Source organism: Betta splendens, chromosome 21 (genome assembly GCF_900634795.4).
Source record: "Betta splendens chromosome 21, fBetSpl5.4, whole genome shotgun sequence".
Taxonomy (NCBI): Eukaryota; Metazoa; Chordata; class Actinopteri; order Anabantiformes; family Osphronemidae; genus Betta; species Betta splendens.
The window spans coordinates 3251161-3266673 of NC_040899.1; the positions used below are offsets into that span (position 1 = coordinate 3251161).

Genomic DNA, 15513 nt, shown 5'->3' on the forward strand with positions numbered 1-15513 from the left:
CGAAATATAGTGAATGAGAGTTTTGTCTTCTTGTTCTTTGTGGATGTGAAATATGTACGAGTCCAACAATCCATCCCCTTGACAATGATAGTCAAAGATCCATCACAGCAAAGGACTCTCTCTCTCTCTCTCTCCTCCACTCTCCCTCCTCCTTTGCAGTCTCATTTGGCTGTGATTCGGGAACTGTCAGCGTTTTCCTGTCTGCTCTGCTCTTTGAGGTACTTTGTGTGTATCCTTGGCCTGTGTAGCGGCCCTGGCGTTGAAGCCAACCAGCCCTGGGCGCAGAGCACGGCTCAGTGATTACCAACCGCACGCCACAGCGCTGCCACTAATTCACTCACCGAGGGGTGTCCTGTAAATCAGACGCCCGGCGGCCGTGCGGCGGCGGCGGCCGTGAGCGAGGCCGCAGTCGGCGGCGGCTCAAGGACCAGCTGATGGAGGCGGTTTGGACGCCGTGCGTGGATGGATTAGCTGTCAGAGCCAAGCGTGCGTCGGCTGTGGGCTGACGGCGTCAACCTGCAGACTGACTGCCTGCTAAGCTCTGCTTCAATATGGAGACGTCACAGTGACAGACCAGAGCATAAGAAATAGTCCTTGCAGATCCAGATGATGGAGTAAGCCACTGTAGAGTTGACAAACATGCAAGGATCCATGAGACAAATATAGGTCCAGGCTCTAAACTACACCTGTTATTGATTTATGTGACAAAAACCCCAAAGCGCTCCAACCACTGACTTGTACTGATGCACAGCAGCACTGTGAGCAACAGCGTTGTCCCCAGAACCGTGGTGCCGTCTGGTTCTAAGCTAATAAACGATTTTTACGGAACCGTCCCACTGCTCACACAACATTCTTCAGCTGCTGTAACAGCTGTTCTCAGATGCTCCAGTCCTGTTTTCATTCACTCGTCTCTATTTAATATCCACCTCTGCTGACATTGTGGGTCAGATGTTTTTCCAGTTGTGGTTCCTCTGTTCTCCCACCAGAGCGGAACGCTGAAGTGTGGTGCTTTAGAACTCGACACGGTCGGCGTCACCTTCGTCTTTGTGCGCTGCCTCTTAGAGGTCGTGTTCAGCCGTGTTTGTGGCCTTCGCCCAAGTCGCGCCGCAGGAGCTATTCAGCGGCAGGAGAAGTGTCAGCCCTGAGGTTTCTAACAAATTACACCCTTCACGTGTGGAGAAAGTGGAGCAAGCTGTTGGCTGAGAGTGTTGTTGGGCAGGTGAGGGCGAAACTGTTCAGAATGAAGCAAACTAACACTTTGCTCCATTCACTTTGCTTTAAAGGTTGTTGATATGAACCAGTAGACTATCAAAAATTCACATATACCCACTTAAGAATTGACTTTGACCACCAAATAGAAGCAAAGTGGATTTTCTTGAAAAAAACTGACTAATTCAATTTATTCCTGTTTGTATAGAAGGACTTGTCTATTTTAATAAGGCCAGACACAGAAGGCTGTATTCGGGAGATTTGTGAGTAAAGCCTAAAATAAAAAAACGGGCTCTTCTAATTATTGCTTCATTATCTGATAAAACTGAGAGACACTGGTTCAGGACTGGAGGAAATTATAAAATGTTTCCTGTAAACATAAAGCTTCCGTGCATTGATTAAACAGTGAATGTAACATTATGAATAAGAATAACGCAAATATAACTACACAGGCCATTTCCAGAGCAATGTTTGAAGATTCTAAAATCAATAGATGCTTAGGGACATTTGTGAGGAAGGACAAAATGTACACGTTGTCTTTACTATTAAGTGCACGGCTCTGACAGACTCCAACCCTGCGAGCGGTTTATTTACGCCCCAAAGCATTGAAGGGAGGGGGTCCTCTTCGCATCATGCTCCGCGTTATGTTATAATCTACGCTCCACGGGCTCGGAGCCAGATGTCATTGTCAGACGGCCCCTAATCGCCGGGCTGAGTAGCTGACGCTGGATCGCCGAGCAGCGGCTCAGTCCGTCGCTGCAGCCCGGTCATCAGCATCCTACCAGCGTCCGCGGAGCCGTGACGCGACGTCGCTGTGAAAACCAACGGCGAGCGCTTCACCCGGAGCAGGTCACGACGGCGTAACACCAGTGGACATGAGGGCACATGCCACCGGGACTACTCCCCTAAGGCGGACCGGGAATCCTGACTGGCGAAGGTTTTCAGCGAGCAAATGAGAAAGGTGGTGATGCAGCACCCATCCAGCTAGTAACCCAGCTAGGCTAGCTGGCGCTAGCGTCCGACTCGGCTAGGCTAGGCTAGCATCCTCAGCGGGCTACGCTCACTCCTCGTTGGGCACAGCGACAATTTCAGCCGCCCGGAGCCTCTGTCGGGATGTCCCATTCACATTCCGCCAGAGGGAAGCCTGTAATAGTATTTATTTTGCCGCGCTTTTGTTTTACTGATAGCCAACACTAGCTAGATAAGTTAGCCGCTGGTTAGCTAACTAGCAGTTGGCATCGGCTAATCACCCCGCACAGGCTGGCACGGACACAGAATTAACTTGTGTTCAGCGACAGCGTCTGAAGACGCGAATAGGACAGGGTTTTCTCCGCTGGCGTGATTCTCCGCATGGCAGCGTAGGTGACGATAGCTGGTTAAAGGGCTGCTCGCCTGGTTTTAGCGTCACATTCATCCCTCACATTAGCAGAATTAAACATTTGTACGACGTCTCTGCAAACAAGCTGTGACATAGGAGTCAATCATGTGAAGTCGAGTCGTCTGAGTATCTGTTTTAGGACTTGAGCTCATAGTGTTACAGTACTCGTAGTGTATTTAGACCGCGTCTCTTGGAGGCTACACAACTGTCAATTGTCATTCCGGTCGACTGCGATGGAAACGAATGGCAGCAGAATGTAGGCTCATTCTTCTGTGCGCTTTCATCACCATATCGCGCCTGTCTGACCTAAAACTACTGGAATGTAATGCATCGATGAAACAAAATTCCGGTTTAGCTTTACTCTGCGAAGTTATTCCTGACAAAGACAGTCTCATAGATGTTGTACAGCCTCTCATAATACGTTAAGCCCCTAGAAAATATGTTTATAATTTCCCTCATTGTCAGAGGATTAAACGTTGCGTGCGTGAGAGAAACAGAGGCCGAGAGAGATTCTCAGGTATTTATTTTTAAGATGACATGTTGTTAAATTCACCATAGTATGATGAGAGGATTGTTTATTACCCTAATATTTCAACTGTCACTTGATATATGACATAGTGGTTTCTGGAGTTGTCTCCATGTGTCTGGTCGTAATTCAGTGCTGTTAGGTTCAATAAAAGCCTGTCAGAGAGCTTGGCAGGATGATACCAGGGGTTACAAAGGCACACGCTGCCACGGTGGAGGAATTACACTCGTGGAAAAACAGGGGATTCAAAGATTAGATTTCTCTAAAATGGAGCCAAGTCTGTAAAGTGTATGTGACTTTGTTTCTGACGCTAACTGTAAATTTTCCTTATTTCAGAATTATCATGAACATTTTCCTGCTCATCAGTCACTCCTTCACTGAGGAGCCTCAGCCCCTTTTGCTTTTGGGACACGCCGCTGCAGGGATGAGATAGTAGAGTCGGCCGGCCGGTGCATGCTGCTACAACAACACCTGTGGCACTTGTGAACCTACCCGCTCTCCCCCTCAAGCGAAGTCCAGTTCATCAGTGACGACATGACTACACCGGCTCTCCTGCCGCTGTCTGGGCGCAGGATACCCACCCTGTCACCTGGCGCCTCCTCTTTCCCACACCACAGGGCTACGTTGAGGCTTTCTGAGAAGTTCATCCTCCTTCTCATTCTCAGTGCCTTCATAACCTTATGCTTCGGGGCCTTTTTCTTCCTCCCGGACAATTCCAAGCACAAGCGTTTTGACCTGGGCTTGGAGGATGTGCTCATCCCCCACATTGACTCACCCAAAGAGGGAAAGCATGCTTCAGGACAGGTGATCATACACGGACAGGGAGCACACGACGAGCACAGACACAGGTAAGGACCAAAAAGGAACAACGTGGTTTTGGTTTTGCTGATTTAAAAATGAGTGATGTATTTCCTTCCTACACGGCAGTTCCTGGTTCTGTTTTCGTTTACGCATTTGTCGTGAATCTTATCACTTCTTCAGCAGAAACACAGGGGTGTGGCAGGGTTTGCATAGTGAGTAACCCTCTTGCTTCCCCACACCGCTAGGTGCCTTGTGAACCCTTTCACACTTTGCATCTTTTGGATGTTTAAGTTGTTGTACAAGAGAAGTGTTTTCACTTTGGCCCTAGTGTTGTGTTACTGTCCCTTGGGAGAATGCCGTTGAACTTGATGAGCTAGGACACACAGGCTGTTTGAAGAGCTTTAGTAACTGCTTAAACAGGCTTGGAAATGAATGTAAATCTTGAGCCAAATATTGGAACATTTTGGCTGCAGCTTTCACATTTGACATTTGGTTTGTCCATCCGCTTTGGCTGGTCGCCAGCCGTCCTGCTCGGCCTGGTTCTGTTCCTCCTTAAATATAAAACAAACTCTAAGTGTTTTGTGCTAATTGAATCCACTCTAGGGCAACTTTCTTGCTCTTATTGCCCTACATACAGTATAAATATTATTCCTAACCAATCCCATTTTCCTAAATGAAAATTTGTTGGATGACAACATGTCAGTATGTTTTGAATTGTTTGTACATCTGTTTGTGGTGTTCACGCAGTGCAGCCTGTAATTAGTTTACACATGTATGAATTGTGTATTATTTTAAGGTGACAAAAGTCTGGCTGGATTAGACTAAATGCCAACCAGTAGGTGGAAAGGATAATTTTATTGGAAAGATGTTCTCCATGCTGGTGAAAGAGGTCATTAGTTTTACTGAGTGCTGGGCAAGATGGTAAAAGCAATTTCAGCAATGGTTTCACAGTGGGGACCATTAAGTGTTACCTCCCGATCCCCTGTAGTGCCTTTTCATTTTTCTGTCCTGAAAGCCTTCTAAAGCTCGGGTGCTGCCTGCTTGAAATAACATAATTATTGTTGTCCAGTGACTCAGAAAGCACAGTAGTGTTGGGCTTAAGTGTGTCATGATTTTTTTGATTTCACAAGCTTTTCATCATATTTCATCAGTTATGAAGCAGGTGTGAGAAGAATTTTGTGATGGAATTTAGGAACATATGGAGCAAAACTCTCTGGACCCCCTGGCAACGTTTTCTTTTAGAGTTCATTGTATGTTCCTGGCTAATTATATGTATTTGCTTAAAGCTGTAAGTTTTGATAGCGATGCTCTTCAGTGTTTGGCAGGAGGAGCTTTAGGCTTTTGTTCCTCTGTGATAAACGGAATCATCCTAAATGAGCTGAATTTAACCTCCTTTTTATAGCCACTTCTCAGTTTTACAGTCAGCTTCGCAGATTACAGTCAAAGCTCAACTCAGTGGAAATAATGACACGGCTATTAGGCATGTCACCCTCTAAACTGACAACAATAAATATGGAACTAATTCATAAAATACATTTATGAGCATATTAGTTTAATTCCTTGTGAAGAGTTTTTTGGAAAACCGCAGTAATTGGTCAAAGAAGAGGGGGATTTTACTGTTTTCGACTTTGAGCATCCAGTGTGTTTTCCTGTCTTTCTCTGTATGTAGCAGCACAGGGAAAAGAGGTTTAATTTGCGTCTTGGTATAGCTGCCTCAGCCTTTCTGAAAATCATAATCGTGTGCTTTAGAGAACACAGTGTTGAACACCCTCATCACAAAGTGATGCTCGTGAAAGTGAGGCAGGCTTGTGTTCATGTTGACCACAGACAACGCTATCTGCACATCGTCATCCCTTGTATCTGAGATCCCTTTGTCCGTCAACTGTGCAGGTGTTAAAGGAGAAGGGACATGATATTCTATAAGTTAATTCATTCTGCTACACTTAGGATGGCATTAGGCATCTTGGCATCAAACCTGAAAGCTTAATTAATTAAACCAAGCTAAAAATGTCTGCATCGCTGGATAAATGAAGGTGTACGTGGGAAATGCAGAACAATGTCATTTAAGAGCTTTGCTCTCTGTTATTCAGTATATTCAATGGAGGAGTCATGAGGCACGTTGTTTCTATATTGATTATCACCAGTTTTACTGTACTTTACACTTAAACTATTACTTTATGTTTCTGCTATTTGTATTGAAAAGTCTGTAACTGAGGTTTTATAAGTTTTCATATAATGGCATGTGTAAGTAGTCTAATAGACAGTAGAGATTTGATTCATTAAACATTCAGGAAAGTTGTTTGCGTCCCACGTTGTGTGATAAATGCATGCACAGTGACAATTTGCTGCCCGTAGGTGTTATGAGGATGGAAAGCCGGGATCATGTCGTCGTCTTACAAGGTGAGTTGAAAGGAAACCCCTTTGGATGTCTGTATCTGGGGTGCTGTTAACCTCAGCATACGGCGAGGCCAGTAATGATTCTGTCGTGGTTTTGTTTCCGCCTGACTCAAACAATATGGGAGTAGCCTGGAGCGGTACTCTTCATCTGAGAGGCAGGAAAGTGGACGAGTTGACGGAGGCAGTGACATTTTAGCGGCACTGGCCCCAGGAGGATGTAGTGGCTATAAGGAAAGCAGAAGAAATCCCTGCGTTGACGTCATATAGGCGCGAGTAAAGGGAGGCAAACTGCATGAAGAATTGTTCAAAGCGGAGCTTGTGTCAGGTGATGCCACTGAGATCTGGCACAGGGAAAATGAGCACATCATGTTGGGTTGTGAGAAATGGTGATTACTTTGAATAGACTGTGTTATTAAGTCATGATGGAAAAATGATGGTTGGTTGCAGTACTGACCATATTTTTTGTGACTAAATTATTGCATAATTATTACATGCTGAGTTTTTGCTAATGTGCCCAGTATGATCTACAGCTTTGCCATCTGTTACCACAATTCACCAGTATTTGGCAGCTTGTTTTTCTATGGACTGCTTGTCAGTTAGTTTTGGGTAATCTGGACGAACAAACTCTCAAACAGCAGAACGCGTAGAGGCATTCAGTTGTACTTTACAGAACAATTTCCCATGCAGGGATTACAGCGATGAAGCACTAGTGCTGGGGTTCTGCATCATTTTAATGACAGACAGAAGGAAAACAGCCTCTAGAAATGCAGCAGCTGAACTGCAGTAGGAATCTGAATACTTTGCCCCATGTTTCAGTAAATATGAGATCATTTTCCACAGAGATCTAACAGTGTCTGGGTGATCTTGTGCATGAATATGAATCGCTTATTTAGGATGCGATCGTTATCCCTTTGCACCTTTCTGTTCTTTGTCATAATGTGCTGTCTGTTATCTAATGAGACACTGTAAGACTCTAGAGAGTGCAATCTGCAAAGCCTTCAATTACTGCGCCCAAAAAGTGTTGCCGTCGCTGTAGTCCACTTGGCTGTACCAGCGTGATGCTTGTTATGTAGCAGGGAGGGCAGGGAAATCCTCTTATATGGAGTGTAGACGGCACATGAGGAGGCTGATATCGTCCCAAAGAGCCCAGATAGATGCTGGCAAGGAAGACTTTGTGCAAGCCTGGAATTTATGCTATTAGATGACCAATTTGAAAAACGGCCTTTGAGTTTGAGTGGACATTTAATACTGAGAAAGATGTTAATAGATTCTTTTTTTCAAAATAAAAGCAGATTGCACTTTTACTGTTGTGGGCAGCTGGACATTACTCCCCTGCACCATTGTTTCAAGTGGAGCCAGGATTATGGTACACTTCTGCAAAAAAAGTGATGCAGTAGGCTTAACATAAGCTTCTGTCCAACCCACACCCTCATTACCAGTATTTATACCTCAATTCTCTGTTGTGGAAACATGCTTTAGACATGCACACTACAGTATGCTATTGCTTAGGCTGATGAGAAGCATCAAACAGAGTAGAGTGAAAAGTACCAGCCCTGCGTTTGCTCACAGCATCTGTCCCATAATGACGTTTAGCGCTGGGACTGAGAGTAACCTGGTTTCACCACTTATTGCCTTGCCAGTTATTGTTAGTGCTGCTTTTGCCCTCTGATACGTCCATAAATCAGCATCACAGCCCCCTGGATTATATTTAAGGTTTGAGCCAGCACCAGAGTGCACTCATTTATCATATTTAGTGTGATCTTAGATATCATTTCTGTGTCTTCTCGCTTAATTCAGCTGTCGCCTGCAAAATAATTTGGTGATGGTGGGAATGTTTTTGTCTCCTGTGTGTCTCTTTGTGTGTATATAGCTCAGTGTTAATGAAGGAGCACCATCTTGTACATGCAGCTCACCTCATCACACGCGCTGTCAAACTGTCTCAATCTGGAAAGAATAGCAAAGTAGTGCAGTCATAGCAAAGGCCTCATGAAACCATTCATGTGGTTTGAACAGGGGTACGGTGGGTTTAATGTCAGCTTCTGTAATTCAGAGCAAATGAAGGATTCTGTGCACCTCACCTACATAAAAGGGGCTTTTCACACATCCATCAACACTTTTTAGCTGATAGACTCTGGGCCCAATGCATCAGACTTCATGTTGGATGCCTTTGAAGCTAAAATTGGCCTTTACTGTCACTGTAATTTTGTCCTATCTCTTGGATTACAACAAGTCCAACCACAGTGGTGCATTTGACATCGTCAGAAGTTCAGCATCCAAAGAAAATCAAAAGCAACAGTTGCTCCAGCGTCAAAAGTATGAACACTGTTACTTTGAAATATGTTGACCTTTGCCGTGATACAGTAAACGGCACCTAAATGCTACAGTAGCCAATATGATGCAATGTTTTTTTTTTAATTTTACCAAACAGAGTTTTGAAGGATTGGAACCTCCAACTGATGTCTGCTTGACTTAGAGGCTGGTTCCACCCTGGCTTCCAGCTACAGCAAGGACTGGCCATGACTGGCTTTAGCTGCATTAGGTAGTGTTTACTGCAGTAGTTTCTGATTTGCGGCCAGCATGTTGACTTCCAATACCTTTTTAGAAAGAGTCTAACATTGCCAGCAGTGCCCACTGCCCACAAATTGCTCTCTGATTAAGTTAGACTCAGAGCGATGTTAATTAACCTAAATCAGATGTGTAAATTCAGTGACTGTCCTCGGGTTCTTCTGTCTCTAAAGACTATTTCTACTTTTTGAAGCCTCTTTAAAACATCCAGTGTCTCTCTATATTTTATTCATTAGGCTCAACCAGGCTTTTCTGTCATGAATAGATGTCACTACAAGCAGGTTACTGTATCAAATATGAAATCATCTCTTGGATCCATGTTCATAGTAATTTAACTAAGACTTATGCTAATTAATTTGCCTGTTGTTGGGAGATTCCATCTAGTGCAGTTGGTATTAGAGCGTGCAGCCTGCAGAATGAGGAGTGGACTTCAATCAAGCGTAATCTCCTCATTAACACTGGTGCTTTTCTATCAGATCTGCTCTGCGTGTCTCATTTCCTGTTTCTTTCTCTTGTTTGGTGTCCTATCTTTTTTCATGTGATCCCGATGTTGTGCTCTATGTGGAACGCAGCTGCAGCTGTGTCCGTGTGTCCGTGTCCGTGTGTCCGTGTCCGTGTGTCCGTGTCCGTGTGTGTGTGTCCGTGTGTGTGTGTGTGTGTCCGTGTGTGTCCGTCCCCCAGTCACCTTAAGGATTTACTTGGCAAGTTAAGGAACGACGCTCAGGACAGGTGGCCGTCTGCCCCAGTTCATTGTGCCCACTGGTGTGAGTGGATAGTGGAGGACTCAACAGAGATGATGTCACATTTCATTTCGTTAAACAAAAACGTTTAGCCTCTGGATTTGATTCTATAACATAGGGTCTTTTAAGAACCATGAATCTACAGTGATTGTTCTGAAGGTATAATTATTTCCGTGGACAGCAAAAGTTTTGTTTATAGTAATTACTTCTGGACAGCCAGCAACTTTTTAAATATGCAGCAGCTTTTTAATTCCACAACTATCAGCTGTTGTGGTTGCTGAGCAAACAGCAGCCCCAGTATTTATGTGGTGAGACTCTGCTGGAGTAGAAGCTGTCATTTGGAGTTATGATGTTTGGGGTGGCTTCAGTCAGAGATCACATCCATATTTGAATTCACTGACATTAAATGTATTAATATAAGTTAACATGAACATCCCTTTTTGGAGCATATACTATATTACAGAAGGGTAATCTTTGAACACCAGTAGTGTCCGTGTTATATTGGTGCTGCAGAACTTATCATCTTGTGCACCTGCATGCAGACTTTCCCTGTACAGAGATTTATCACCTTTGTTTTATTAATTAGGAAATGTAATTTAACATGGCACATAAAGACTCGACATCTCATTCCAAAGAGGATTACCCTGGGGAGACGGTGCTGCAGTGGTGACTCCTGTGTTGTGACAGGTGCAGCTGTCGTGTGGTAATCTAGTGAATGTGAGGTTCACCTGTGATGGTTGCTTTAAGGGCTTACCTTCATATGTTTTGTAGCCTAAGGAGTTTTTGGAATTGGCTTTAGTCTAATGAGGATTCTAGGGGGAAAAAATTAAAAGGCATTCGCAAGTAATGTCATTAGTGCAATTTATCTGTACATAATAGGTCCAGACAACGTGGAAGCCCAAGACTTGATTATAGACCCTGATGAATCACTTCCTATTGTTGGATATTGTAAATAGCCGAGCTCCATTGGCTGTGGCTGTGTGCAAGAGCTGTTAATTCATCTTCAAACTGCAGGTCATAGTTGAAGTGATAAAGAGTCACTGCTTTATTAAACCAAGAAGCATAATAGTGCTTTGATCATTTTATTGAGTCATATGCAGTCAGTTTGATCAGTCAGCGCTAACGTCGTAACACAAGTAAAAATTCAACACGGTGTGACGTCAGCTTCGCATCGCCCATGTAATTTGCTCTTTGAAGCTGCTCTGTGATCACACGAAGAGGAACAGAGCTCCAGCCAAAAGCGAATTCATGCCGAATTCTGAAGATAATTGCAGATTTCACAAGGCGTAAAGAGAGAGTAATGAATCAATGGTCTTTTTAAAACTGCTTTTGAAGATGAATTCTGACCATTTGTACTTAAAGGAAGCTTCACTGGCTGTCATTGCTTAAACTTGGTTACTTTGACACACTGTCTTCTGTGAAAATTGTATAAAGCAGTTGATGAACCAAACCGTTGTTGATTGGTTATCTGACCTAGAACAATGATGGGACAATCTTTAATGATAACTGCTGCTCTTGAGGTTGATGAGCCTAAAGTATAACCCCTAATAAAGAATTAAAGGAGGCAGCGTTTTGTGGATGATTGATGGCTGAATAGAACATAAGGAGGACAGAATGGGAGGAGCCGTGCTGAAACTACTGATATGCTGCAGACTAGTTATTATTTGCGACATTACAAATTAGAGCGAGCAAGCAAGGATCGTCTTTTTTGTTAGCCCCGTGTGTGTTGAAGAGAAAGCGTGTGAAACGGAGCAGCGGCGCCCGCTGGGAGTGTGCCTCACTAGCTGCCTCCCATTCTCCGTCTCCCCAGAGTGCAGCAGTGGCGACAAGATGATTCCAAATGCAGACATAAAAGGAGACACCTGTTTGAATTGCTTGCTATTCGTGCAGCACTGTGGCATTTTGTGACAAATTGTATGAAATTAACCTAAATATTGTCATAAATGTAATGTTAGGTTTGTTAGCTGAACATGTCAATTAGACTCTTTCACACTTCAGAACATGGAAAGTTGAGCACCAGCTGATTTTTGATGTGCTAAATTCTGGTGCTACCTGCAGGCAATGCACTCCTGTGTTGGACATCAGAATAGCTGCTCGATGAGCTGCAGAATATATGAAAAGAATGTAATGATTAGCAAATTCAGACTAGAATAAAGAAACCCATACGGAACATTTAAGGTTTTGTCTAACAGCGTAGCATCACCTCCTCTTGTAGCAGGAGGGTTGTAGTAACAATGAGAGGATATTACTCCTCGCCAACCAAGTGAAGCTTGGAAGAGCTTGTCATAAAAAGTGGGTCATCTAAAAAGTACAACATGAAAGCTGTTTGATAGTTCCTGTTGGAGGGAACCCCAGGAGCTGTAGGTCACTCGAACCACTTCACTCGTCTCCACTTTGGTGTCTATGGGTCTGCGGCAGACAGCTTGTCCAGACTGGTTAGTACTTAGGGAGACCAACCCCATGAGAGCTCTTTTGCCTAGAGATGCTTAAAATGAAACACTGAGCTTGTGCAGGAGAGGTGGTCTATAGACATACTCCACAGGAGAGGGAAGAGAGCTGTGACGCATGCATGAAATATGAATAAATACATCCTAAATTCTGAAAACAAAGCTGCAGTTCCAGTCAATCAGTCAGTGGAAAAGGCCAATGAAGTGAGTAGGGCAGGAGCAGTTCTAAAGGGGCTTGAGGACTGAATTTGGGAGTCACTGCCACTTGCAAAAGCAAGTGCTTTTAATATGCCGGAGAATCCTGTGACGGCTGAAAGTGGTGGGATGTCTGAAGGCGAGCTGGTGGCGAGGGCTGTCGCGCTGACATGGATGTTTTGGTTACGGTTTGGTCCCGGTTCAGGTTTGTTGAGCGCCTTGTTAGCGCTGCAGGCACTGGCAGAATTTAATTAGTTTCTTTTTCAGGACATGTTGGATATTGTCAGAAAATAACCAGGAGTAGAATTTGTGTTGGAAAATGCAACTGGGTAAATTCTTTGTGAAAAGAGGCTGAAGCTGTAGAAAAGTTGTACAAAATTAATGTGTTGGTTCATCTCCATCACCAATCCTGTGAACCCATAATGTACATGATACTCACACATACACCAGTATTTGGCAGCAGCTCGGCTCTTTTAGTTCTGCGGCGTGTTATGTTGAACACCTTAATTTACATGCTCTGCTCCGACTCAGCTTTTGTTACGTGCCAGATCCACCACCAACCCGGCAAATTGTTTGAACAAGCTGTTTGTGTTTTAATTTGTTTACATAATGTGCTAAACACGCATTGTAGTATCTGAGGATCTGGGAACACAACGACCAGCCGTTCTCTGACTCATTGGTGAAGGTTTTGCTGGAATCCTAATGAGTTCTAGTTGGATGTATGTGAGCTGTGTCAATGTGTCTGCATAATGTTGAGCCCCTCCTCAACTTTCTCCTGAGGTGCTGCCTCTGAATCCGTCATGCTCTGCAGGAGGTACTCCGCTACAAAGCTGCCTCTATTGACAATGAATGGCAGGTGTTTCTGGACAAGGCTTCTGAATCTGAATGTGCTTGTGTCATGTATGTCTTCTGCAGAGCTGCTCTTTAAAGTTCGAGTAGGTAGAAATTGAATCATATCTAGATTTTAAAAAGGCTCTTGTTTTTTTCATATTTCTTTTATTTTTTTTATATATAGAAAAGAGAACAAACTCCTTTGGAAGGAATTATGTATATGTCAATCAAACTCTAATAGAGGAGCAGTGAAGGCTGATTTTGTTGAAACCTTTGTGATGTAAACACTAAGCTTTCTTTGCTGTCGCCCGTCATGCTCTCATGCTGCTCTCACATTCAGTGCCAAGAAGCTGCATTTGGGTCGTCGGCCTCACGCTCTTGAACGTAGCTGCTGTGTGTGTGTGGAACTACAGTTGCAGGCTCCAGCGCTGACGGTGGTAATGTGGTATGAAAGCGGTTAACAGGGGTTGAACTGTACTGGCAGTAGTGGGTCTTACTGGAGTCTCTTGGTGGAAAGACTTGATTTCTGCCTGCTCAGTGTAAAAGCATAATTAACATAAGCATGAGACCAGGAAATGATGGTGCTGCAGCTCAGAGCGTTTTTGATCAATAGAGGGATTTTGCCTGTAGATGTTGAATCACTGTTTGCAGATGTTGCAGTTTTAGGGGGTCACAATCGTTCATGGACATTAACATGCATTTAAAATAATTCTTGTCTTTGCATGAGCTGTCTTCCCACTGTAGAAACGGATTTGCTCTCTGCCGGAGTCGACCACTTCAACTGCTAGCTTGGCTCTAGTCTTAAAGTCAGTCTGCGTTTTTGTCTTTCCCTTCACAGCTGCATTGAGTTAATGTGCAGTCACTAATAGCCCAGCAGTCTTATTCACTTGCATAAATGAGTAAATTAAGTAATTAAGACTTGACTTGGCTGTCAATGACCTCGACATGTGCGTGCGTGTGCGCTTGCACTGGTTTGTTGCCATGGTTACATGGTACTCTAGCCTGCTCTGCCCAAAGCCTTGTATTTCCACTGCTTCAACAAAACCTTCTCTTAGACCCCACCAGGCAGTTGGACAACTGCTGTTTCTCTCCAGTTGCCATGGAAAGGAGCTGTTCTAGCTGTGCAGCACAAGATGAAATTCCAATGACAGGAAGGAAGCTTGAATAAATGAGGAGGTGATTATTGGTGGCCTGACGTAGCTAATCAGAGGGGTGGGTGATAAAGTAATGATGCAGGCGGAGCTTGGTCACAACAGCGTGGGTGTTCAGTAGATGTGGTCGACTTGTCGTAGACTGACACCGTTGTTTTAATTGTTCCTGTGACATTATATGAGCTTGGAAGGGAATTGCAAGCTATGCTAGAGTGGCTCTGATAATGGCCACAGAGGAACAGAACAGAATGACGTGAGATGAAAAGCAGAGGAGTGGGAACGGGGGGCATGAGGGAGGGGTGAAGCAGGCTTGGATATGTGTTGGAGTCGCTCCGACTTTCTACTGTCATTCTAATTTGTGGTGTTTGGAAACCTGCACATTTATGCTGTTCATGTGTTTCTATGTGTACACACACACACACACACACACACACACACACACACACACACACACACACACACACACACACACACACACACACACACACAGCATAATCAGTTCCCATTAGCTATGCCCTTCTTATTTGCTTTGGTCACACTCCCTTGCATCTGACACACAAACACACACAGACACACAAACGTGTAGACCTAAGCAGACGTGAGGCAGTCATCTAACATCACCACCTAAATATCACATATAAATGCATGTCGTGCAAGTTGCTGGGAGCATGGTCATTCAGAGGCACAGAGATGCACGCAATTTGCAATTTGTGTGCATCAATTTGTGCGTGCACGCACGCACACACACACACACACACACACACACACGTTACACTTGCATCTTAAAAGCCCTCAAAGTCAATACTGTACATTTGAAACATGTTTACACAAGCACAAGCACATACACAGTAATTGCCATTTCAGTGTTGTTTCCTGTCAATTAAAGTCACAAACAGTGCCAATATGAATATTTATGAGTTGTTTCCAGGACGCAGTTGCGTAACTCAAAAACGGTTTATTTTGGTCTTTGTTGGCCCCCACAGTCGGCATCAGGGTAAACAGATGAAATGAATGTGCTGTGCTGTGAGGGATAATAAGTGTAAAACACCCGTCTCTTCGCTTGTCTCACACGTCGTCGTCACAGTTCTCGTCGTTTCATACGACGACATGCATCCTTTACATGAAGCACAGAGAATTCCATATTTTCTGAAATGTTTTACAGCATATAGAAAATTAGTAATAATAAAATTTTAGATGCTCAAACATCAGACTTCCTGCTTGTACCAAGAACAAGTAATGTCATCTCTGCACATTACAGTCTCAGTGAAGGGGA

At 44.0% G+C, this 15513-nt stretch overlaps 1 protein-coding gene across 1 annotated transcript in view; it reads left to right on the forward strand.

Annotated features, from left to right (window-relative positions):
- Nucleotides 1-1839: 1839 nt before the first annotated feature.
- Nucleotides 1840-15513, forward strand: part of man1a2 (mannosidase, alpha, class 1A, member 2) — a 68083-nt gene continuing 54409 nt past the window's right edge. Inside the window, exons 1-2 of the mRNA XM_029136793.3 lie at nt 1840-2170; nt 3450-3961. Of these exons, the coding sequence (XP_028992626.1) occupies nt 3648-3961 (314 nt within the window). The 5' untranslated portion in view covers nt 1840-2170; nt 3450-3647. The remainder of the gene's footprint in view (nt 2171-3449; nt 3962-15513) is intronic.